General features: G+C 35.0%; 1 protein-coding gene across 1 annotated transcript in view; it reads left to right on the top strand.

Annotated features, from left to right (window-relative positions):
• Positions 1–20044: 20044 nt before the first annotated feature.
• The window catches only part of LOC136824798 (uncharacterized), a 17432-nt gene continuing 13835 nt past the window's right edge, over positions 20045–23641 (top strand). Inside the window, exons 1-4 of the mRNA XM_067080777.1 lie at positions 20045–20133; positions 20534–20613; positions 21045–21254; positions 21846–21974. Coding sequence (XP_066936878.1) covers positions 20097–20133; positions 20534–20613; positions 21045–21254; positions 21846–21974 — 456 coding nt within the window. The 5' untranslated portion in view covers positions 20045–20096. The remainder of the gene's footprint in view (positions 20134–20533; positions 20614–21044; positions 21255–21845; positions 21975–23641) is intronic.

The following is a 23641-nucleotide window of genomic DNA, read 5'->3' as shown; positions in this document are numbered from 1 at the left end:
TGAACAATTCTAATCAATTGATGAATGTGTAAAAGCAAGAAACTTCAAGTATTGAAAAAGAAATAAATCTGTTTCTTTAATGTTTACCATGAAACAATTCTTTAAACATATCCTATTACCAGACTGAAAATTTATTTATATTGACCGTAAATGTCAAAAAGTATACAAACTAGTACGGTACAGTGTGTATATTGGACTGAATTTGACAAATAATGTTGAAGCTGGAAGTAGTTTTTTTATCGGGATAAAATTTATGCAAACATATAAATAACAAATCTGTCATCTAGATTATCAATATCAATTATGACATGTTAGAACTTTTTTGGATTTCAGTTGAATTTATTCTGACCTAAAGATTATGTTTCACTGTCGTCATCATGTGCTGATTTGCTACATAACAAAATTTTTGGAAAGTTTTCCATAGAGTCTTCAGTTTTTAACCTATTTTGAGGATAAAATCAAATAGGAATACAGTCTAAAGTAACATTGACAGATTTTTTTTCATAAGCTGTATTAAGTGTCAAATTTTATTATTTTATACGTAGATGAATATTTCTGGACATTGTTTCAAAAGATAGCAATCAACTACATTTTGGTCAAAATTCCAGAATAGAACTTTAAGATTATATATGTCTTTTCATTTCAAGTTCTGTTATTTTGATACAAAATGATTGAGAAATTTACTACAAAAAATTGAATATATATCTCTGTTTTTTTTGTAAATGTCACATTTTCTTTGGAGCAAAGCTGTTTCATTTTAAAGCATCTGATACTTTGAAGCTGAAAGGACTGATAAAACAAGATTAATTTTTGGAACTTTTTTCAATCAAAAATTAGGAACCATTAAAGACAAAAATAAAATTTGGAATCATTGTACTTTACCTTCACTGTTCTCGAGACTTGACAAAATTGATAATAATACACGTTTTTTTTTTATAAGGAACCTTAACTTTGCTCTGAGCCTGGAGTTCCTTATTTTTACAGAGAATTTCAGTCTCAAAGTTCTTTATCGAGTTCCTTACTACATAGGAAATTTTGAACTTTTTGCCCCTTGAAAGATCAAAATTTGGTCAAATTAGTCCCAATAGGGTACATTATTTTCAAATCCACTTATTCTCAGCCTGGGCAGTTCCTTAACAATTCCCTATTTTTTGAACCAAATTCAGCCTCGAGTTCCTTATAAACGTGTTCCTTATAAAAAAAAAAACGTGTACCTTGAAGGAAGAAATTTTGGCAGGAATTCAATTTGGCGGGTGGTTGAAAAAGTTTTTTCAGAGGAATTTAATTTGACGGATTGCTAGAAAAAAGAAATTAGGCGAGAATTTAATTTGGCGGTTGAAGGAAATTTTTGGCCAAAACTTGTTACCAAATAAGCAAAAACCTGTTTTTAAGGCCTGAAATAGCACAAATTTGGAGAATACACGAGATAAATTAAATTTGGCGGGAATTTAATTTGACGTATGGCAGAATTCCTGGTAAATCCGCCAAATTTTATTTCCGTCATAATTTATTCCTTTAAGGTAGTCCTTGATTACAACTGACCTCTTTTTAATATTGAAATTCAACAAAATCTAATATTATTTTCAAGCCTTTCCCATGAACATTTTTCATAGGACCAGTAAATATTTCTAACTTTTTTTGTTAATTGAATAAAACGAAATGTTCCAAGTTTATTAAAGTTTCATGTGAAATGTATTCCTGCAGATTTCTTTTGATCATCTGCCAAATCTCTAAAAAACTTATTACGCCATGTTTTTATTATCAAAACCCTGAGTTGAAAATCGTTTAAAGATTCACAAGAAAAATCTTAAAAATGGCACGTATAAAGATTCACACAAGAATATCAAATTCATTTTACTAGTCAGAAAACTCATATTACTGTAATTAGAATTTAACTCCAAACTCTATACAATGATTCATAGCTAGCATTAAAATTTTCATAAAATTTCAAATGGGTATTTTACATAGTTCAATGTGTTCTCTAAATAAATAAATAAATTCTTAATGAATGATGATATAGTAACAGAACAAAATTCACCGAAATTAGTTATCGCCAAAATTGAAAGAATTGCTTCCTCACCTTGCCTCACCATAATAAGGGTCCCTAATAAGTTCTTGCCAGAATTAAAATTTCCAGTGATTTTCCTAAGGGGCCGTCCACATAGTACGTACACACTAAGGGGGAGAGAGGGTGTCTTCTCAAAAGCATATGCTTGCGTACAGAGGGGAAGGGGTCGAAAGAAAAAGTAAGTATGCAGAAAAAAAAAATTCACAGCCCTTTTTTTGCTTGTAAAATTGGTTGAAAGAGAATAAAAAGAGAATTATTATTCGCTTGTTCCTTACAAAATATCAGCTGTTTCTCTCTCATAGAAAAAGGGGAAAACCCAAGCCTTTTGAATTTGATTTTTTTTTTCAGCCAGGGGGGGGGTGTGAATGAAAAAAGTACGTACTCACCAGGGGGGTATAGCTATTTGCATCTGCTTGCCTATAGGGGGAGGGGTATATATACTCAATTTTTGACATTTTAGTGGGTACGTACTATATGGACGGCCCCTAGTAACAACAAAGTTCTATTTGAAACACTAATTTTTTAGCATAAAAGAACCACTTTATATACTACGTGCTATTTGCCCAAATTAGTTTTTGCCAAAATTAAAAATTGGATTTCTCTTCAAAACCACATTTATAAAAAATTCTATTTTATTTAGCTCCTTGCCAAAATAAGTTCTCTCCAAAGTAATTGTCTTCCCCAAATTCTTATTTTTTCGCAATTTTTGCCTCTTGCTGATTTCACCATTTTATCTCCAATTGTCCCTTTTCGTTAAATAATTGTTTTTCAGTGAAGTGAAAGTAACAAAGATCAAGCAGTCAAGCATTTTCACTCTTAATTGTTACACAGTCCATAAAGTGTCCATCAATCTTTTCTTTCTTATTATTTAAACTAGTTAAACATCATACAGTGGCCAAATGTTTAAAATTAACTTCAACTGACACTGATGACTGAGCAATGCATTTAGTTATTTAGCATCCCCTGGAAAACCAGTGCTAACAAATAGTGCAATCTCTCAAAGTTTTTATAGCTCATGCTTATTCCAATCAGCCAATTAGTCACAAAAGCAAGATGCAATGATGATGTTGAGGACATGATACTTTTCATGTTTTTACACACAAAAACATTATGTTGTTTACAAAAATCTGATTGAATTCATCCTACTGCTACTGTCACTGTCGTTCATCTTTCCCAGCTGTGGTGACATGATATGGGTGGACAATTGGAGTTTACGTTCTTGAGGCTGGATATAAAAATTCTATCGGCTACTTTTTGGATGAGCAGCATCAGCAGAATTAGCAGCAAAGCATTAGAGCTGTTGAAAATGTTTTATTTATTTTTCACATAATCTAAAAGTGAGAAAGAAAGCAATAATTTCAAGGTTGAAATTTTCTTTAGATTTGCTGAGTGTGTTTAAAGCCAGTTAATTTATAGCTTTAACTGTTTAAGACCAGTTCACAGCAGTCTTCTGCACCAACCCTAAAACTTCACCACAAAAAAATATCCATATCAGAGAGCCAAATTTAGAAAACAGTAATTGGAAGTTGAGACTTATTGCAAGGCTACTAATTTATTTTGAGCCAGTAAAAAACCATTAAAAGACGGAGGAAAGCCATTCTCTATTCCAAAAAACAAACACAGTCATTTTCTACTTGCATTTCCCTTCCAAATGTCCAAATCAACATTATTTTCTTTTCCCATGTCAAATGGTCATACGGAGAAAAACTATTTACAGCATTTTGATATAAATTATTTTAGTAAGTGTGCTCGCAGCTCGGCTCTACTTGTCTTCGCAACATATTGCCCACACTCAAGCTGCCAGAGTCCAAAGGTCGAAAAATATCAAGATTCTTGATATTTTCTCTTCTAAAGTACCAGGGCCCTAAACGATTCCTCCAATTATACGGTACTGGCCTCTTTAAGTCGCAGAATCGTTTATCGGCCCTGGCTCGCGAGGGTGTCAAAACATAAAAATAAATCAAAAACAAAAATGTACAAAGATGGCTTGTTGGTTCTTGGGCAGTTTTGATTTATTTCTTGACAAATTCGACAAATTTGATTACCTCCGTACTTCTTTATCATAGATTATCCACTAGGATACACGGGACGAGGTTGCGCCCAAACTCGTTCCCAGAGTCACATGCATTTGCACTATTTAACTTTACTGATGGACGCGATACAATTGCTTCATGGATAAGAGAGCTTCCAGAATCATAAATCGTCTGCTAAAGTCAACCCAACTTCTAAAAAACCCCAGATAGTTCAGATCGCTGATCCGATTTACGCCGGCCTTTTTACGCCAGCAGTGACGAAAAATATCGCCTATAAGGGCCGATGAGGTACATATAATTTGACTGACGCCCACCACGGCATCGGCGAAGATGGCGGTAAACAGTATCGGGCGTTAAAGCCGCCAAATGTAAATCAGGTGGTGTCGGGTGTTGATCGTCGGGTGCTCTCACTAAGTTAAGAATTTAAGCACCCGACTGTCGGGTGCACTAATTGTCGGGTGTTTTCGCAAATTTAGAAATTTCAGCACCCGACAAAACACCCGACAGCACCCGACTGTCGGGTGCACCGGCAGGGTCGTAGCTTTGCACTCTTTTGTCAGAAGCAGCCAACGAGCCCATTTCCCCGAAATATCTGTTTCCCTTTTCCAGGAGAGCGCTTTTTTGGAAAAATGGGGAAACAGATCCGATTTTCTAGGAGAGACCATTTTCTTAAAACTATCTGTTTCCCCGCTCCAGCTGATGACGTCATCAGTGATCAGAGAAAAACAGATCAATATTACTAGGAGATGACATGTAATAAATTGGGAAACAGATATCTTATCTGTTTCCAGAAAGATGATATTGCATTGGAAACAGATTGAACTTTATACTTTGAGATTAAAAATTTAGGTTTTGAGGAGAAACAGATCTTCATTTCTAGTAATAAGATTTTTGAAACTTTTGGCCAACAGATCAAATTTTCCAGGAAGGCTATGCCCGGGAAACAGATGTTTAAAAAAAGGTCCTCGTTGGATGCTTTCGTTTTGTGTACAAGGACAAGGTGCAAAACTATACCTAATGCAATGCCAAACAGCCAAAGAGCATAAGAAACTTAAAAAACACTTCAATTGAAAAGGGTACCTGAGCACTTTGCTCGAACACCTACACAAACAATGCACAAACACACAAGTAATAAGTACCTATACAGATACAGCAGATACAGAATTTTGGTCTGGCGTCGCCTCTGGTAAGTGGTGCATCACTCACTTTTACTGGAACATTTCTATCCTGTGATGATGGGTTTTGTGAAATCGGGGGTCAAGGCATAATTTCGATATATACTTCTTCAGCTTCTTGGAACCATGAACCTAAGAAAACAGTCTGTTTCATTTAACAAACGATCCCTGGTGAATCAGCAAACATTTAGAGGCTTCAAAGATAGCTCAAAAGGTCAAAAAGTATTCTGGAACCTTTCTTAAAAAAAACATTACCCCCTTGATTCGCAGGGTGGCTGTTAAGCTTTCAGAACGAAACCCCCGTAAATTTTCATAGTATAATTTACTGACCATTCAAGTATACTATATTTAATATTTTTATAAATTTTTTGCCTTTAATTACATCAATTATCAAAGTTCCATCTGTAAAATTTGTTTTTATAATTCTATTGGTGTAGAACATCTTTCTATCAGAGCTTAAATATACAAGTAAATGGATGAAATGTAGTCAGTGATTTCATTATAATATTTTTGACTTCCAATTCAAATTTCTCGGAATTTCGCAGACAATAAATACAATGCAAATTGCGATAGAAATGTGGCGTGGTCGTGGTTCTAAATTTAGCATTATTAATGTTAATGATCAGTATGATAAATGTAAGTATAAGTCACCTTTCTTTAATAGAGCTTTTTTCAAAGAGGACTTCCTGTTGAATAATAATGTAGTCCAGCCATAAAAACAATGATAGAGCCATGCATAATTACAGTATCACAGTGTAGTTGTAGACCTAAAGCTCCAAAACAGCATCTAATAACATGAAAACCAGAATATGATTCTTCAATGGGAATCAAAACTATAAAGTGCACTTACAAACATCAATTTGTCAGATCTAACAAAATTAATAACCGCACTGTCATCATTGACAATAAAATAAACGATTTTCTGTCAAGAGCCTTGTAAACATTCCAACAACTTCCATCGAAATGATCTATCACAGCTCAGTCTACCATTTTTAGCGCAGTCCGAGGATTGAGCCTGCGCGGATGAAAAAATTCAATCTGTCAATCATTTTCTCAAGCGAAGAGTATGCGAAGCGATTCTAGCTTTACGATAGTGCCGCGGGTCATCAATGGATAGTATTCAATTATCATTATCCCTTTATTTTCATTCCTAGAACTTTTGCAAAAAAAAGGAAAAATAGAAAAGTTGTATTTTTTACTGCTCTATTCACATACTGAGTTTGAAAGATCTTCTATGTGGCGTTTTTTTGCAAACTTCAAAAAACTGATTTTTGTCCTGCTTATTTGCGGGACTTTGGCTTAAGTGCTTGAGTGCAGCATAGGGTTCAAAGTCCAAACATGCGTTTCCCGTAATTTTTGTGTGAAGAGTTAGGTCTATACTGTATCATGCATAATGTAATAATTGTGCATGGTTTTATCATTGTTTTTCCACAGATATCTGTAAAGCCCGAAGGGCTAGATTTGCAGCTTTGTTCAAAAAGTGAAGCTCATCTTTGGAAGGATTTCCTACCAGAGTCACGTGACTAAAATATGCAATTTCACCGTTTGCCACATAATTTTTTTGATATCGCGCTCCGAAAACAATCAAAATGCTAGATCCTATCCATCGGCACGAAATTTAAAAAGTCAAATTTTAGCTTCACTTTTTTTTGCTGGAGAAAGCTTAAAGCTGCAAATCTAGCCCTTCGGGCTTAGATATCTGTGTGTTTTTCTGCTGGACTACATAATTATTCAACAGGGTGGCCTCTTTGAAAAAAGGTCTATTCGAATCTCTACTCCAGGCGGTGTCAATCAAACCCTATCAAACCGATTTTCGTTATATATCGAACGATTGAACTTTATCAGTCTGGGAAATCCTCTCAATTGCACGCTTCTTATGTTCCAAGAGCGTAAGCGCGCAATTGCATGGTTATAATTTACGCCCGCTCACGTCCCGGTTGAAATTGCTTAGGGATTTCGAGGGGTTCAGAATTCTCTAATTCGGGCGAAGGCATGGTTTAACGGGCAATCCATTTTTACGGAATCTTCTTCTACGATAAATTTTGAGTAAAACTGCCCTAGGCTTTTGAAATTCAACAGAGCTTTCGGAAGGAATTGCGTGTCAAAAATGTAAGAAATTTTAAAGCGTGCAATTGCACGCTTACCGCAAAAGCCGTCACCTGTCAACCTTGCTTAACGCTTACCGCCCGTTTCAGAACAATTTCGATAAGCGTGTATAAAAATTCTGCCATTTTGATTAACCGTGCAATTGCGCACTTACGGCCTCGGAACATAAGCGTGCAATTGAGAGGATTTCCCAGACTGTTTATCGAACAAAATCGAACGATAGCTGTTCGATTAGCTACCGAACCCAGACGCAGACGGTGTCAATCGAACAACTTCGAACAAAAATTGCAATCGAACCAATCGAACGTAATCGAACGCGATCGAATATTGCGATTCGATTGTCAAACGTAATAGAATCTCAAGCGAACGGTCAATTCCTAGGAATTGGATCCTGGGTAATATTCGACTGTGTTGTTCGATTGCGTTCAAGTAAGGTTAGATTGGTTCGATTAATAGTTGACTATGTTCTATTGGTTCGATTGATTGTCAATTACATTCGATTATTATTCATATAGCGGTCATTAAGTAAAGTAGGGTTCACTCGCATATCGATTCTTCCCACGACTAACGTCAAATTGGCGCTAATTTGAAAACCCCCCCCACCCACACCTCTTAACGTCAAAGTTCAAAAATTATCAAAAATCGATGAAAATTTTCTCCTTCACTATCATCGTTGTTTCGTCAGCCATCTTTAATTTCGCTACGGCTTGCTCAGGCAGTTTACATTTAAAAAATAATGGAGATAATTTCTAAACTTTTTTCAGAAAGTTGCCGGAATTAATGATCTCCATAATCATAATCAACAGAAAAGCCGCATTTCACAAAAAAAGAAGACCGACCGTCGGCGAAATTCAAGGGCCGTGCGGACCGTTTGAACAAAAGGAACTCGAGACGTAAATATCGGGCCGTTTGTTTTGGTTAAAGTTTCTGTAAAATAGCGAAGCGAACGAATATTTAGGTATATATGTGAAAGGAGGAAAAGAAATATGGAAAGTAACATTTGTCACGGAATAAACATACTAAAAATCAATATTTCTGGTGAAATTTCTTAGCGTCAAAGACTCTAACCCACCCACCCCTTCGCGTCAATTTGACGTTAGTCGTGGGAAGAATCGATATGTGAGTGACCCCAAGCCATTAAAGGTTCAATTGGCGGGCAGTATTGAAAGGTTCTGTGATTCAAATTGTCATACCCGCGCTGAGGAAACTAAAGCGCCAGGCTTCAGAGGGCTGAAATATCATTAACCGTCCGGGTATAGGGCAATAACGTCATTTGCGGCCCGCTTGGAATTGGATTGAAGTCGTTGCATTGAAGCGAAGAGACGAAAATAACGACAGAAAAAAACACTTCGGTCATTTGCGGCCCGCTCGCAAGGTGCTAAAAATCAGTTGAAGAGATTGCATTGAAGCGAAAAGACTTGGTTGACTCTAGAAAAAAACGTTGTTTGAATGTCTGAACAATGGCCCCTAAGGCTCACCACGCACTTCCAGTTCTTATAAAATTTGTGAACTAGAACTGTCAAGGGTCATGGCCCAGAAGGCTCACAAGACACTGCGCACTTCCAAGTTTTTTTGTGACGACACTGCACACTTCTAAAAATATTTTAGAGACGCAAAAGTCCCCCTCGAAAGATAGCCGTTCTGGTCAGCAAAATAGATACCGAGTTTTAATAAATGAGTTGATGATAATATAGCGAAGAGGTTCGGAATTCCCAAGTATATTCTCTCGAGTTGAAGAACCGAGTTTCGAAAAAAACAACGAGTTATGACGTTATTTTCGGAAATAAATATTGACATCATTTTCATTCTCAATTTCGTAACTCGGTTTTTTTCCTTGACTTTAAAATTTCGAGTTATTTCTGGTATTTTAACTTGAGCATTTTCCTTCCTTTGAATTTTCGAGTTATTTCATTCTTTTAATAAATTTTCGAGTTATTTTCCTTCCTGTACCTTAAGGGAAGAAATTTTCGCGGCCGAACCCGATCAAACAGATATCAAACATTACGAAAATTTCTTGATAAAATACGATTTAGTTTGATGAGTGTTCTTTGTTCGATGAAGTTCGATTGATGTTCGATGAGTTCGATTGATTCTACTTTTCTTTACCTTTCAGAAAATTAGCCAGCCGGTGTCAACCAAACCCTATCGAACCGATTTTCGTTATCGTACCATCGAACGTTTTATCAAAAAAAATTGAACGATAACTGTTCGATTACCGAAACCAATCGAACAGCTATCGAACTTTACGAAAAAATTTTGTGATAAGTTCGATTTAGTTTGACAAGTGTTCTTTGTTCCATGGAGTTCGATTGATGTTCGATGAGTTCGATTTAAGTTCGATGTGGTTCGATGATTGTGTCTGATTGATTCTACTTTTCTTTACCAGTCAGAAAATTACGAGGTTCGTTAATCAAAACACAGGCACCGTATGCTTCACTCATTATTGCTCATCCGAAATAATAGAGATGACACTTTCTTTAACCCTATTCGTACTAGGGGGGGGGCTCTTTCTGTTCGGAAGTCAAAAGCAAAATAAAAAAAAATTTGACACCTAAATATTTTCACACCTTGAGCATGATGACATTTCTGACAGTAAGGTGTCACAAAAATTGACACTTTTCCATTTTTCTATATCGTTTAAACCGTAATTTATTGAATATTTAGGATAAAATAAGCTTTTTAAACTCAGGCAACTTTTTTCTAAAGCCTTTGTTAGAATACAATAGCTATTTATAAGAACAATGGAAAATTTCGGTTTTTGCTCACTTTGGGCATGATGAGTGACGTCATCAAAAAATTTTTTTGTCAAAAGTTACCTTACGTGACAAGGATCTTGTGTGCCAAATTTCATCCAAAAAGACCCACTAGATCAAAAGTTAAGGGGTGGTACAGGAAAAGCCCCCCCCCCTAGTTCTGAACCGCCCCTAAAAGCCTAGTTTGAATAGGGTTAAGGAAAGTAATAGAAATTAAAATCTTTTTTTTTACAAATTAACGTCCAAAGAGCTAGTAAAAGCTCCAGCTTGTCCCATCCGATGGGATAGATATAGGATGGCCCGCGAGAATGGCCCGTGGGCGGCCGCCAATACGCCCTCAGAATATAAATAAATAATTAGGCGGCAAGTTATAAATTGATTTAATTGAATCAATTGAACTTCATCTACGATCTTAATCGAACTTCATCAAACCTCAATCATATTCATCGAACTGCGATCAAACTATAATCGTATAATCGAACAGTCATCAAACTTTATGAAAGTTTTCCCGGTTAGATAGGTGTTCGATGGGTTTGGAAATCGAACAGCTATCGTTCGATAGGGATCGAACAGTTCGATTGACACCGCCTGGTCTACTATTCCAATCTTTATATAATTCGAACTATAAAATTATCATTGCCATTGGTCCCCTCTCAATCTAGACAGGAGAACCGCCCTGTATTTTTTATAATCTGATGTATACATATATATACAGGGCTGCAAATAAGCGTCGGTCATCGGTCAATGTCCGACTGAAAAAGCTATTTGACCGACTGAAAATCTCTTGTGTCTGTCATGATGTCCAAATGAAAAAAGGAATAAACCATTAACTTGAGAGTTGAACATAAATCTTTTACACCCCTGTCTCTTACTTAGCCTATTCTTTTAATACTCGTTTCATTTGTAGCTTTCAGGGTTTTTCTAAGTTAACTTTTATCGACTTTCTTCAGCTTTCTTCGTTACTTTCTTTGTTTCTAAGATCACTTTTATCAACCCGCTTTCTTTGTAACTCTTTTAAGGGTGTTTCTAAACTACTTTTGTCAACTTGCTTTCTTTGTAACCTTCTTTGTTTCTAAGATCACTTGTATCAATTTGCTTTCTTTGTAACTTTCAAGGATGTTTCAAAGTTAACTTTTATCGACTCGCTTTCTTCGTAACTTTCAAGAGTGTTTCTAAGATCACTTTTTTCAATTCGCTTTCTTCGTAACTTTCAAGGGTGTTTCAAAGTTAAACTTTTATCAACTCGCTTTCTTCGTAACTTTCAAGAGTTTTTTTAAGACCATTTTCATCAACTTGCTTACTTCATAACTTTCAAGAGTGTTTCTAAGTTAACTTTTATCAACTCGCTTTCTTCTTAACTTTTAAGAGGTTTCTAAGTTAACTTTTATCAACTTGCTTTCTTCGTAACTTCCAAGGGTGTTTCTAAGATCACTTTTATCAAATCAATTTCTCTGTTATATACAGTAACAAACTGTTCAAAGTTAACTTTTATTTTTCCTTCTCGCTTTCTCAGTAACTTAAAAAAAAATATACACTGAATGACCGACAGGATTTTGAGTTTGACTGACAGGATTTCATTTCTGTCGGACATGCTGTCCGATTGACTAAAAATATTTATTTGCTGCCCTGTATATATATTTAGCCATCAGTATATAAAATAAGAAATCATAGCACAGATCTCCAGGCTACTCTCAATCTTACAGTTGCGTTACCAACCACCCACTGCCCACAGTCAGGGAAATCCCTCAATTGCGGTATAAATGTCACTTTTACATTTTTCATATACCGCAATAATTGCAGTATTTTCAAGAAACAGAATAGATTATAGAAACAGATTCAAGGAGAAAACAGGCAATATTTGTACATAATTCATTATATCTTTTTCATAACAAAATATTTTTTCCGTAGATCAGATTCTTTTAATAAAGAAAAGCTTTCTTCTTGTACGATTTTTTACAGTCGTTGTTTGTTTATCTTTGTTGACAAGCACTATATGTAGCCGTTATAAGCATTTGTAGGCTAACCACGAATGAAAACTATCGCAATTGCAATCTTATCTAGACCAGCAGCCAGTTAGTCACACTAGCGTCCCGCCAAAATGTGTATCAAAGATTAATGCTGTGAAAGCTCTATATCGTTTACTTGACTCTCAAGCAAAAAAATGCGCCGCAAAACTTCTAAAGGGATTCATGGAAAAATAACCCAGCGCTTTTTAATGAAATTAGAATTTTCAAAAACTATGAGAAATTGCCGAAAATTTGAGCCATAGATGAAAAAATTTGAGCCAAGCCAACCTTGAAAACTAATTTGAAGATCAACTTCCCAAGAAAAAGATCTACGGGGGAGACGGAACCCACCTAGATCCGCGCACCATCCTTTTTTGGATTACAGATTAGTTGGACCTATATACCATAACTCCCTTGAGTAGGAATTGCTTATAGATGAAAAGATCTTTTCTCTCTGACTGTTATTAGTGAATAACTAAGAAACATGGTTTTAATAAGGGATTCTGACCTTCTTATTATTCCTATCTCTAAACTAAGAAGGGTGACAGATAGATGGGGTTTGATATTAGACCAATTTATAGTAATCTTACTATACTAAAAGAATTTCATATTTTGTGTCTTTCACGCTAAAATGGTCAGTCAGCTGAGATTTCAAACGGTTTGTCAGGGGGTTAATTGGAGTATGAAAAAAGGGTTTTGTGAAGTCTTGAGATATCTTATTTTCTTTCAAGAAAGCTGTGCATTTTCTATCCATGATTAAGTGAGAAAGTTAGGACTACCTTCCAATGAAACCACTAAGTATCCAAAAAGAGATTTGAAATTCGAATTGAAAAAGCCCCTACAGTGACTTTCTAACAAAAATAATTTTGACGTCAATTATTCAAAAGATAATGTGACGTTGCTGCTAATTTTTGAATTTAAGAAGGCGTGGCACTTTCTCCATAATAGTTTCTAGAAATGAATTTTTAAAGTCAATATTGTAAGAATTGATAGTTTACCGACTAATTTACAGTATTCGTTGGCTTCAGACACGGTACAAGGTGAATCCTTCAAGGTTTGACGATTCCTCTCCATCACGATCGGTTCAGTTTTCTCAATATAGTCTAGCTGGTCAAGAGTGATACTGCCATCACTGTTTTGCTGCATATTGGCACCGACATACTTGAAGGATTTTGAAGCTGTGTGACTAACTTCAAAACGATTACAGATACTATCAATAATTTGTTTGAACTCAGGTGTACCCGCCCAAAGAAAATCGTCTACATGGGCAAATATCACACCAGAAAGTTTATCATTTGAGTCTCTCCAGTAAAAGATACCATAATCGATGGACGATCGCTTACATCCGAGACGTTCCAAAAATTGCAAAATACCACATACGGGCTGCATCGTTTAGCCCGTAAACACATTTTTCTAGCTTCCACAGTTTATTCCCTTTGGTTTTGATTGGAGGGACAATATAAACATCACGTTCGATAGGTTTACCTTGTAAGAACGCAGCTTTAATGTCTAGTGTTTGTAGCGTCCAGTTCTTACTAGCCACGATGGAAAGAATTAAGCGATTGCTTTCTTTGCTACCAGTTGGCGAGTCAGCAGGGATTGAAGATTCCTCTTGAAAACCTTTCACAACAAACCTTGCTTTAGGGAATGTTTCACCATTAACAGTTTTACGAGTGCAAACCCATCTGCCTGACAATGTTTCTTGGCCGACATCATCAACTTCAGTGTATGCTCCATACTTTTTCCACTTTTCAAGTTCTTGTAATTTAGCGTCTCTGAATTCATCAGGAACGGAAAAGGCTACGGAAACACAAATCTCATCTTTGGAAGGATCGATATTGCTAGATAGTTTCCACTCGTCCACCAAACTCCAATCGATCGAATAAGTTGATTCGTCACTTCTGACATTCAACCAGTTTTGATGGACTCCTCCTTTCTTTCCAGCCGGTCCTAGAACTTTAACGGTTTTCCATTGACTGGTTTCTGGACATTTGTATGACACGGTCTGGTTTCGTTTTGGCAACATAATTTGGTCAATGATAACTGGAGCAGTTTTGTGTCCGTCAGCATCTTGAACCACGTCCTCAGTTGGCTTTTCGGCAGTATTTTCAATACTTTCATCAGGGATTGGAGCTTCGGGATCAGTTTGGGTCTCAATGTTTTTTATTTCAATTTTTTCATGTTTCTCAGAAGTATTTGGTTCTGTTGTATACTGCAGTCTACATGGATGTACTCAACGAACAACACTTCCGTGTCTTAGCATAACAACCTTTCCGTCTACTCCAATTACTGTGGCGGGTCCTTGCCATCTACAGTCATCGGGCAATTTATAAAAAACATGATCACCATATTGATACACACGATCACAATATTCAGGAGAAAGTTTTGGTACATAAATTTCCTAGTTCTCCCACTTTTCCCATCAAAAAGTCAAAGTTTCACGAATGGGATGTTGTAATGCTTTCCTGAGTTTCGAGCTTGTCTGGGCATGAATGAAAGCTTTCCGAGCAGAAGCAATAGCATTTAGATGGGTAGCAATGGTTGGACTAGTTGTGACTCCTTCCAGAGCAGGCAAATCGTCATGGAGTGCTGATGGTAATCTTGGGTTTTGTCCAATGGCGAGCTGTGCTGGGGTAAAACCATGTACAAACATGCACGTGTTACGGATGGATGTGGCATATTGCAGGGCAAGAGATTCCGAGAGCTTTGGATTGTCCTCTAGCATTTTCTCCATCATAATGTCTATGGTGCAATGATTTCTCTCGTTAAGACCGTTAGCCCACGGGCTGTATGCTGCGGTATGTTTGATCGATATGCCAAATTGATTTCCAAGTTCTCTCATTTCATCATTTGCAAATTCTCCCCCGTTATCCATATGAAATGTATTTGCAGCTCCAAAAATTGGTAGCCATTCATAGTTCAATAATTTTTGAAATAACAACATGCTTTTCCTTTGATTTGACGAAATCTGCTCGAGTGTAACGCGTTACCATATCAATGAGGTATAGTATATGTTTACCGTTTCTTTCTTTGAGATCAATGCTGACAACTTCATTAAATTTCATTTTATCGGGAGTAAATAAATTACCGACAGCTGGTTTTGGAATCGATGGTTTGTAGCGTTTACACACTTCACAGTTCTTGGTGTAATTTTCAAGGATGTTCAAAAATTCCTTGTCAGGATCATTCAAGCCACTCAAGACTTTTTTCATAAATTCGAAAGTTGGATGGCAAAACTGTCGATGAATTTGTTTGGCTGCATGCGTTTTTTGCTCTCTGGACATTTCTTTGACGGAAAACATAACATCAACTACTTCAACGGGAAATCCAGGTTGAATATTAATACACCAGTGACCAGACGGAGCATTAAACAGCTCTACATTGTTCTTAACCGAATTTATTGTAATTTCTGCAGTGTCATCACCTGTATTTATCAAAACGTTCCACTCTTTCATGTTGTGTTTCCCAAGAAGTAGTGAAAGATCGGTTTCAACAACATCAAATTCGATGAATGTTATATGATTTGCAATCATGATAGGTGCTTTGATTTTCTTTATCAATTTAAAAACTCGTCCACCACCAAATTTGAATTTATTACTACTACTCTGTTCAGTGACCTTTTTACGCATACTGTCACTCATTGAATCAAGAAAGCAATCAGTCCATACAGATCCTGCAACATTCTGTGGGCAACCTGTGTCTAGGATCATGTAATTCAAAGCTCCTCCAGCAGATGTGTCAGCAGATCGACATTCAATGATGTTGTCGTTCTCGTTTTTACTCATGGATGCAACAAATGTATGGTTTTCATCTGAAGAATTGTCTCGATTTTTCTTCTTTTCACGATGCGGGCAATCTCTTGCAAAATGTGCGATGGATCGGCAGATACGACATGTTAACGGTCTACCATCCGAGTTTAGTGGATTAGTGCGAATTGGGGAGCGTGGGGGTATATCGGTTGTTCGGTGGCGGTTTATCCTTTGATCGATATTGTTTCCATGCCACATACGATTCATATTCTTCAACGGATGTAAACAATGTTTCTGTTTTAACATTTACAGCTGCAGATTGCTCCGGTTGCGGTTGGTTACTCGAAACGGCAGATAACCCAAAATATTTCTTTAGTGCTTTCTTAGCTTGTTTATACATCTCATTTGGTTGGTCACCGTCAACCTCTCTCATAGCTAATCATAGGTCAGAGTCATTTAGATTAGCCCCACAAAGAAGATTCAGGCCATGAATTCTATCACCCAGGTTCATGTTGTATCTTTCCATTCGAACTTTGTACTTTTCATAGTGCATTATATATTGTTCAATTGTCTGTCCTTCTTTCCGAGAAAGAGTTCGAAATTCCTTCCATGTTTCAAATGCGGAAGTATTATCATCCTTACTATAGTAAGTCTCAATCAATTTAATGACTCTCTCCCAGCCATTATCTCCTTTTATTTCATTAGTATCAAAGGTGTCAAAAACCTGGCGACGAATTTCACTATTGTTCGGTAAGTGTAATGCCAGTTGTAAGCCATGAACATTTTTAAGTCCTGCAACTCCTGCAGTAGCCTCTTTCCAGGCTTTCACTTCACGTAACCATAAAGAAAACTCCTTGTTTTCTTCGTCCCACTGAGGTGGGTTTAGAAAACCACTACTTGCCATCACAACCAACGTCTGCTACCATGTAAGAATTGATACGGATCGAGTGATTGATAGTGTAAAACCCACCAAAGTGTAAATGTATTACTCTATAAGATATAAACGTGAGATAATGTAGAAACAACAGGAATGTTGACAAATATGTACAGGTAAAAGACGGTGGTCTCTTTCCATTTGAAGCATAAAAAAGTATTTACGAGAAATCATTCCACTATGCATAGTTCAAGTTTCCTTAACAAGATAGAGTTTGAGAGCATCAACAATACCATTTTTATCATCCCAAGGATGGGGGGACTGTCTAGTATAATTCTAATTCTGATACCTTATTGGAACTAATTTTCGCGGGTTTTAATTTTAGCGTTTTTCGCGGTTTTTCGTCAAAATCGCGAAAATTTGATCCCGCGAAAAATTTTGAGAGTTGAAAACCGCGAAAATTAATTCCCGCAAAATACAATTTTTTCCAATTTTATCGAAAAATTTGAAAAATCCCTAGGAAAATGAAAGAAATTTGTCCAAAAAAGGACAAAACCACGAAAATTAAAACCCGCGAAAATTCCAGAATGGAAAAAACCGCGAAAATTAAAACCCGCCAAATGCAATTTTTCGGATATTTTTTTTCGACCGCGAAAATTAGTTCCCGCGAAAATTAGTTCCAATAAGGTAATCTAATTCTTATACTAATTCTAGTCTTTTGCACATCTCCCGAGCGCTCCTGAGCATACTTCAACCTATTTCAACTCCTTGAGCTGACTTGAGTTCCTTATTTTTTGTGTGCCAGAACAACATTTACACTGGATTAACATTTTATTTCTACTTAGGCAAGACCAATTTGATAAGTTGTTTTACGGGCCTGATCAACCCTGAAATTCCAAAATCGAAATGAAAATAAAATTGATTTTGGTAGTATAATTCTTATTTTCATTGCTTTACAGAATGCCAAATTTTCAAAATGTTGGTAGTTTTGCCAAGGTTTTGAGAATTTAATGTTCAATTTTTCATTTTATCCATAAATTCAAAGCTTGTGTGTCTTTTTATTTTCTATTTCGCATTTTTGTCAATAGTTTTAGTTTTAGTTTTTGCTGCCTTTTCAGGAGATTTTATAGATGAAATTCTACTCTTTTTTTATTTTTATTTTTTCGCTGACTGACACTTTTTGGGCAGCTTGGCCCGTAAAACAGCAAATTAAATTGGCCTCGTCTTATAACTTTTATTAAATAAAATTATATTTTACCAATTTTGTTTTAATACCTATAATAGCATTCTCTTGTTTCAAGCAATTATTTTACAACCAGCTCTTTACTTAATTCCGTGTACTCCTCTCTTGTTTAGCATTTTGAGCTTCTTGTTTTATTACATTAAAATTTTACTTTGAATTTAGCCAAATTCAAGCTAATTTTCTTTCTGTCCTCTTCAGTGCTATATACTTAATATACTTTTTGGACCTACCTCCGGGTACCCCGGTGGAGGTCCTATAAATTAACTGATGTCCGTTCATCCGTCCGTTCGTCCGTCTGTTACCAGCTTTTCTCAGGATTTGCTCATGAGTTTTTTCTGATTTTTGGCACAATGATGCAAAATAGCAATGCCCAAAATGTGATGGAGCCCGATTCTCGGAAAAAAAATTATCCGGGCGAAAATGCCTGAAATATGCCGGAGAAACTGTTTTTTTGGCATTTTCTCAAGATTTTATTGTTTTTCTGATTTTTTGCTAAAAGATGCGTACCAACAATGCCCAAAACATGGCCAAGTCAGATTTTAAAGAAAATTTTTTTTCCGGTAAAGAATGCTGGAAATATGCCGGAAATTGCCGCTTTCCTTGATTTTCATTGGACTTTTTCCTTATAATTGGTTGTTTTTTCATTCTAAAACAAACATTATTAATAGCAATGCCCATCATCAAGGATGTTTCAATTTTTTTCCGGCAGAAAATGCCGGAAATATGCCGGAAAAACCGGATTTTTTACATTTTCTCAAATTTTCATTCTTAGTTTTTTCTAATTTTTTGCAGAGTTATGCGTTTTCGCAATGCTCAAAACATGGCCGAGTTCAATTTTTGACAAAAATCTTTTTTGCAGATTTTCATTGGATTTTTTCGTTTTATGTCTTTGTTTTTTTCAAACAAAAACATTATTTATAAGAATGTCCACGATTAAGCATGGTTCAATTTTCAACGAAACTGATTTTGGTACAGGAACTTTCTAAAAATTGCCAGAACAGCCAAGAATCGCCGGATTTCTTGAATTTCTCGAATTGTTCTTGTATTATTCTGCATTTTCATACTATTGTTGTCATTTTTCAATTCGTCTTATTACATCACTCTTCAGGTAGGTCCATTCAGCATGTAGCTTGTTATGTCTTAGGACCTCTTAGTCTTAATACTTAGAATATCTGAGAATATAGATGGATAGATCAACATGTATTTTAATGATTTCCTTGTCATGATTTCCTTAACTGGCAGTATTTTGTTTGTTTATTTTTTTACCATGCTTTTTTATCTAGCATTCTATTTAAGTAGCATTAAACATGAATGTTCATTATCACTATAAAATACATACTACTTAATATTTACTACCTACTCTGGTTGTATACTTTACAAACCAGAACTCTACTTCGCCTGTTTGAAACCTCTATATAAGTCTATACTCTTATTACAAGAACACACTTAATTGTCTAAAACAGCTATTTTCATCAAAAATTTCATTTTGTTAATACCATGGTATAATACAATAGTCAAATTTACACCTCTAAAAAAGCTTTCTGTAATATTTTCTACTGAAAATTTTTATTTGGCGATACTGAAAGCATCTTACTCAGCACAATAAGTCAAAACATGTCATCAAGAAATGCCAAAGGACTTTGAGCCACTTATATTCCAGAAAGTGCTCTAGTGAAACAGGGGTCTACTTTTTAGATTGATAGATTCGCTAGAAAAAGTTATATACAAACAAATAAAAGAGAAAATATTTTGAAGTCTTCAAAGTACGATAAAAGAAAAACTTGTAATTTCTTTACCACCAATGTTTCAGATTTTGCTAATTTCACCATGCTGAAAAGTTAATTTCGAGCCGTTTTGAGCTATTTTACAGGTAAGTAATTTGATTGATTGATTATGAATCTTCCGTGTCCTGAATATACAAGAATAGACTTGGAAGATATAGATTGACAAGCTTAAGAATAGACTAGAGGAAAAAGAATGCCATAATCAGAGCACAAAGCACACATAGTCTAACAGAGTGACCTTCGATTTATTTTGTGGTATTATATAAGTTTTTTTACTTATTTCCTTACAGGTTAAAAAATACAATATGGCGGGTAAAAAAAAAATAAAAAAGCTCTCTCCAGGTAAAATTTTATTTGTCTGTACTGTATCAACAATAATATGATCTAAATTTCATGGAACTTCTAATAATTTTGATAGATAATTCTGGGTTCATGCTTGGTTGACCCCCGGTGTAACTTATGGTATGTCCAAAAATGATTTAAGTAAAGCGCAAAAAACTGGGGGCCTTAGGCATTGTCATTTATACTTCAAGAGAAGCCTATTAGGGTATAGATTTATAAAATCACTCTTTTAATAAAACTTAAAATACAACTTTTTATATCTCAAGATATATATCAAGATCTAATCTACAGATTATAAAATTTTGCCCTTGTGGTTCTTCACCAGTTTAGCCCTAAACCTAAAAAACCTTTAAAGAATTTGGTGACATGTAATAAATATTTGTGCTCTTTCCTTCATTAGACCTTGGAAAAGCCAATTTAAAAGAAGAAGAGGAAGATTTTCGAGATGATGATACATCAAGTAAAGACGAAGGGGCAGTAGTAAGAAAACAAATTTTTAGTCAATGATAGAATAGACAAAAAGGTTAAAATAATAGTTGGTCGCGAAGAAAAGATCAAATCTTTAAGGAAAAAATGGGAAAAACTTTTCTTGATGATACACAATTATAATTAGTCAAGTTAACAATATTTTGTAACTTTTCAGGTTAAACTTTTGAATGGTTCTTGTTTCTTTAACAGTTTACGAAAGGCTTACTTGGATGAAGCTGATACTATTATAGTCCTTTAGGTGATCACACACTACCATTTTGATTGACATTTACTCCAGTCATTTTTTCTCTTGCTTACTTCAGAGAGATTCTTTGAAAACTATATGGAAACTAACGAAAAAAATAAGAGCTGGAGTAAACGTCAAGTAAAAAGGATAGTGCAATCTTCTAAAGGACTATATTATATACCTTGTCTTTTTTAAGTCAGGTGATGACAAAGATGTTTCAGAGAATGAGTCGGCAAATGCTACAAGTATGCCTAAAAATAAAGCCAAGAAGTCTAAAGATCCAATGAACCGCATAAAGGATATTACAGACTCCGAGACAAGTCTTAAGAAAAAAACTCCTTCTGAAGCAGCAACTGTAGTCAGATTACGAGCAGGTCCAATGAACAAGAGTACTACAGCAAAAACGGTATTTTTTTAATTTTTTTTATTTTTTGTTTTGTTGAAATTTGGAATATGTACTTATTAATATTTGTTGTTTGCTATCCCAAGACTTTGTTATCTTGAAAAAGTTCAATAATGAACCGGTGTTGATTCGAAAAAACCATCTTGTATCAGTTTTTTTTGTTATAAAGATATACTCACTACTAGGTCAAAAAACATTGAGTAGGCCCATGTTCAATGCTTTTAATCGACTGTCAGCAAGTTTTATTGACTGTCAAAATCAAATATTGAAATATTGTCAATATTGATAGTCAAATTTTTGCATTAAGACCATTCATTACTTACATTGACAGCTGGCAACAAAATGATTGACTGTCAATAAAAATCATTGACTGTAATAAAGGAAATATTGATGGTCAATGCAAACAATTTGTTGTCAATAATTTACAATTGACAGTCAATAAAACTTGATGACAGTCGATGAAATACATTGAACATTGGGCATAATCAATGTTTTTTGACCTAGTAACTGGTCCTGTCCTTTTCATAAATCTAGAGTTAACTCCATGCCCCTGACCTGAGCAAGGATTGGTTGATTTCATTTTATTTTTTTCAGGAACAAAGGAATTTTCAAACAATACAAGACAAACATGAAAAAGAGAGTAAAAATGCAGAAGAATCCAAAGCAATACAAGATAAACATGAAAAAGAGAGTAAAAATGCAGAAGAATCCAAAGCAGAGAAGGTACTCCATTGATTCTTTAGTCACTTACATATAGATATAATTCAGTATAATACATTTTATGTGGAAAATGTGTTTTTGCGCCAACTTTAGATTAAAGATTCTATATACAGTATTCAATTTCTTGATCTCATTAGAGTTTGATAAGGGCTTTTTAAAATACAAGCTACCTATAAAATAGAATCTTATTCAATACCCATTTGTAAGTTTGTTTTGGGTATTGCAGGTGTGCATAGCACTACTTCGTCACATATCCTTACTTCGTCTCCTATTGTTATTTTCTTTTCTACGTCATAATTTATGCTTAAAAATTAAACTGCTGAATATACATGGTTTCTACTAGATTATTGTTAATCATTTAAACATGACGTAACATATGCTATTATGCAAGCTAAGAAGTTGATTGACAGATATCTATGAATAAAATATAGAAATTGATTGACATATATATTTTTCTAGAATACATAAAATAATCACCGTTGGGTGTGAAAATGATGGGCGCAGAGGTAAATAAAAAACATATTATATATTATTTATACATTTCTTTAACTGACCAATCAAATCACTACTATACATGTAACATTTTGAAGAGTGAGTGCACGATGAACAATCGTGATTGAAATTCTAAAGAAATATCTCGAAGAAACCATAATACGCATGCGCGGGTGCTCTACACATGGTCACATGACTTGAAAGTTAGATTTCGCAGATCAGGCAAAAAAAATTATCCTTACTTGGTCATATGACTTGAAAGTTAGATTTTGCAGATCAGTCAAAAAAAATTATCCTTACTTGGTCACATGACTTGAAAGATAGATTTCGCAGATCAGGCAAAAAAAATTATCCTTACTTGGTCACGATGCATTGCGTAAGAGTTCTTTAAAAATTTCACAAAAATTTATGTTCTCACTACACGGTCACGTGATTTAAAAGTTCGATTTTACAGATTAGTCAAAAAAATTTATCCTTACTTGGTCACATGACTTGAAAATTAGATTTTGCAGATCCGTCAAAAAAATTTATCCTTACTTGGTCACATGACTTGAAAGTTAGATGTTGCAGATCAGTCCTGATCAGTCAAAAAAATTTATCCTTACTTTGTCACATAACTTGAAAGTTAGATTTTGAAGATCAGTCAAAAGAATTTATCCTTACTTGGCCACATGACTTGAAAGTTAGATTTTGCAGATCGCTCCTGATCAGTCAAAAAAATTTATCCTTACTTGGTCAAATAACTCGAAAGTTAGATTTTGCAGATCGGTCCTGATCAGTCAAAAAAATTTATCCTTACTTGGTCACATAACTTGAAAGTTAGATTTTGCAGATCAGTCAAAAAGATTTATCCTTACTTGGTCACATGAATTTAAAGTTAGATTTCACAGATCAGGCAAAAAAATTTATCCTTACTTGGTCACGATGCATTGCGTAAGAGTTCTTCAAAAATTTCGCAAAAATTTATATTCCCACTACATGGTCACGTGATTTAAAAGTTAGATTTTGTAGATTAATTCAAAAATTTATCATTACTTGGTTACATGACTTGAAAGCTAGATTTTGCAGATTAGTCAAAAAAATTTATCCTTACTTGGTCATTTTTACATTAAACACTACTTGGTCACGTTTTTTCATTCACTAGAAATGTTAATAACTTGGACCAAAAACACCAAACC

This window comes from Clytia hemisphaerica, unplaced genomic scaffold (genome assembly GCF_902728285.1).
Source record: "Clytia hemisphaerica strain Z4C2 unplaced genomic scaffold, Clytia hemisphaerica genome assembly, whole genome shotgun sequence".
Lineage (NCBI taxonomy): Eukaryota > Metazoa > Cnidaria > Hydrozoa > Leptothecata > Clytiidae > Clytia > Clytia hemisphaerica.
The sequence above is the reverse complement of the archived record's forward strand: the minus strand, read 5'-3'. Positions and strand labels throughout refer to the sequence as shown.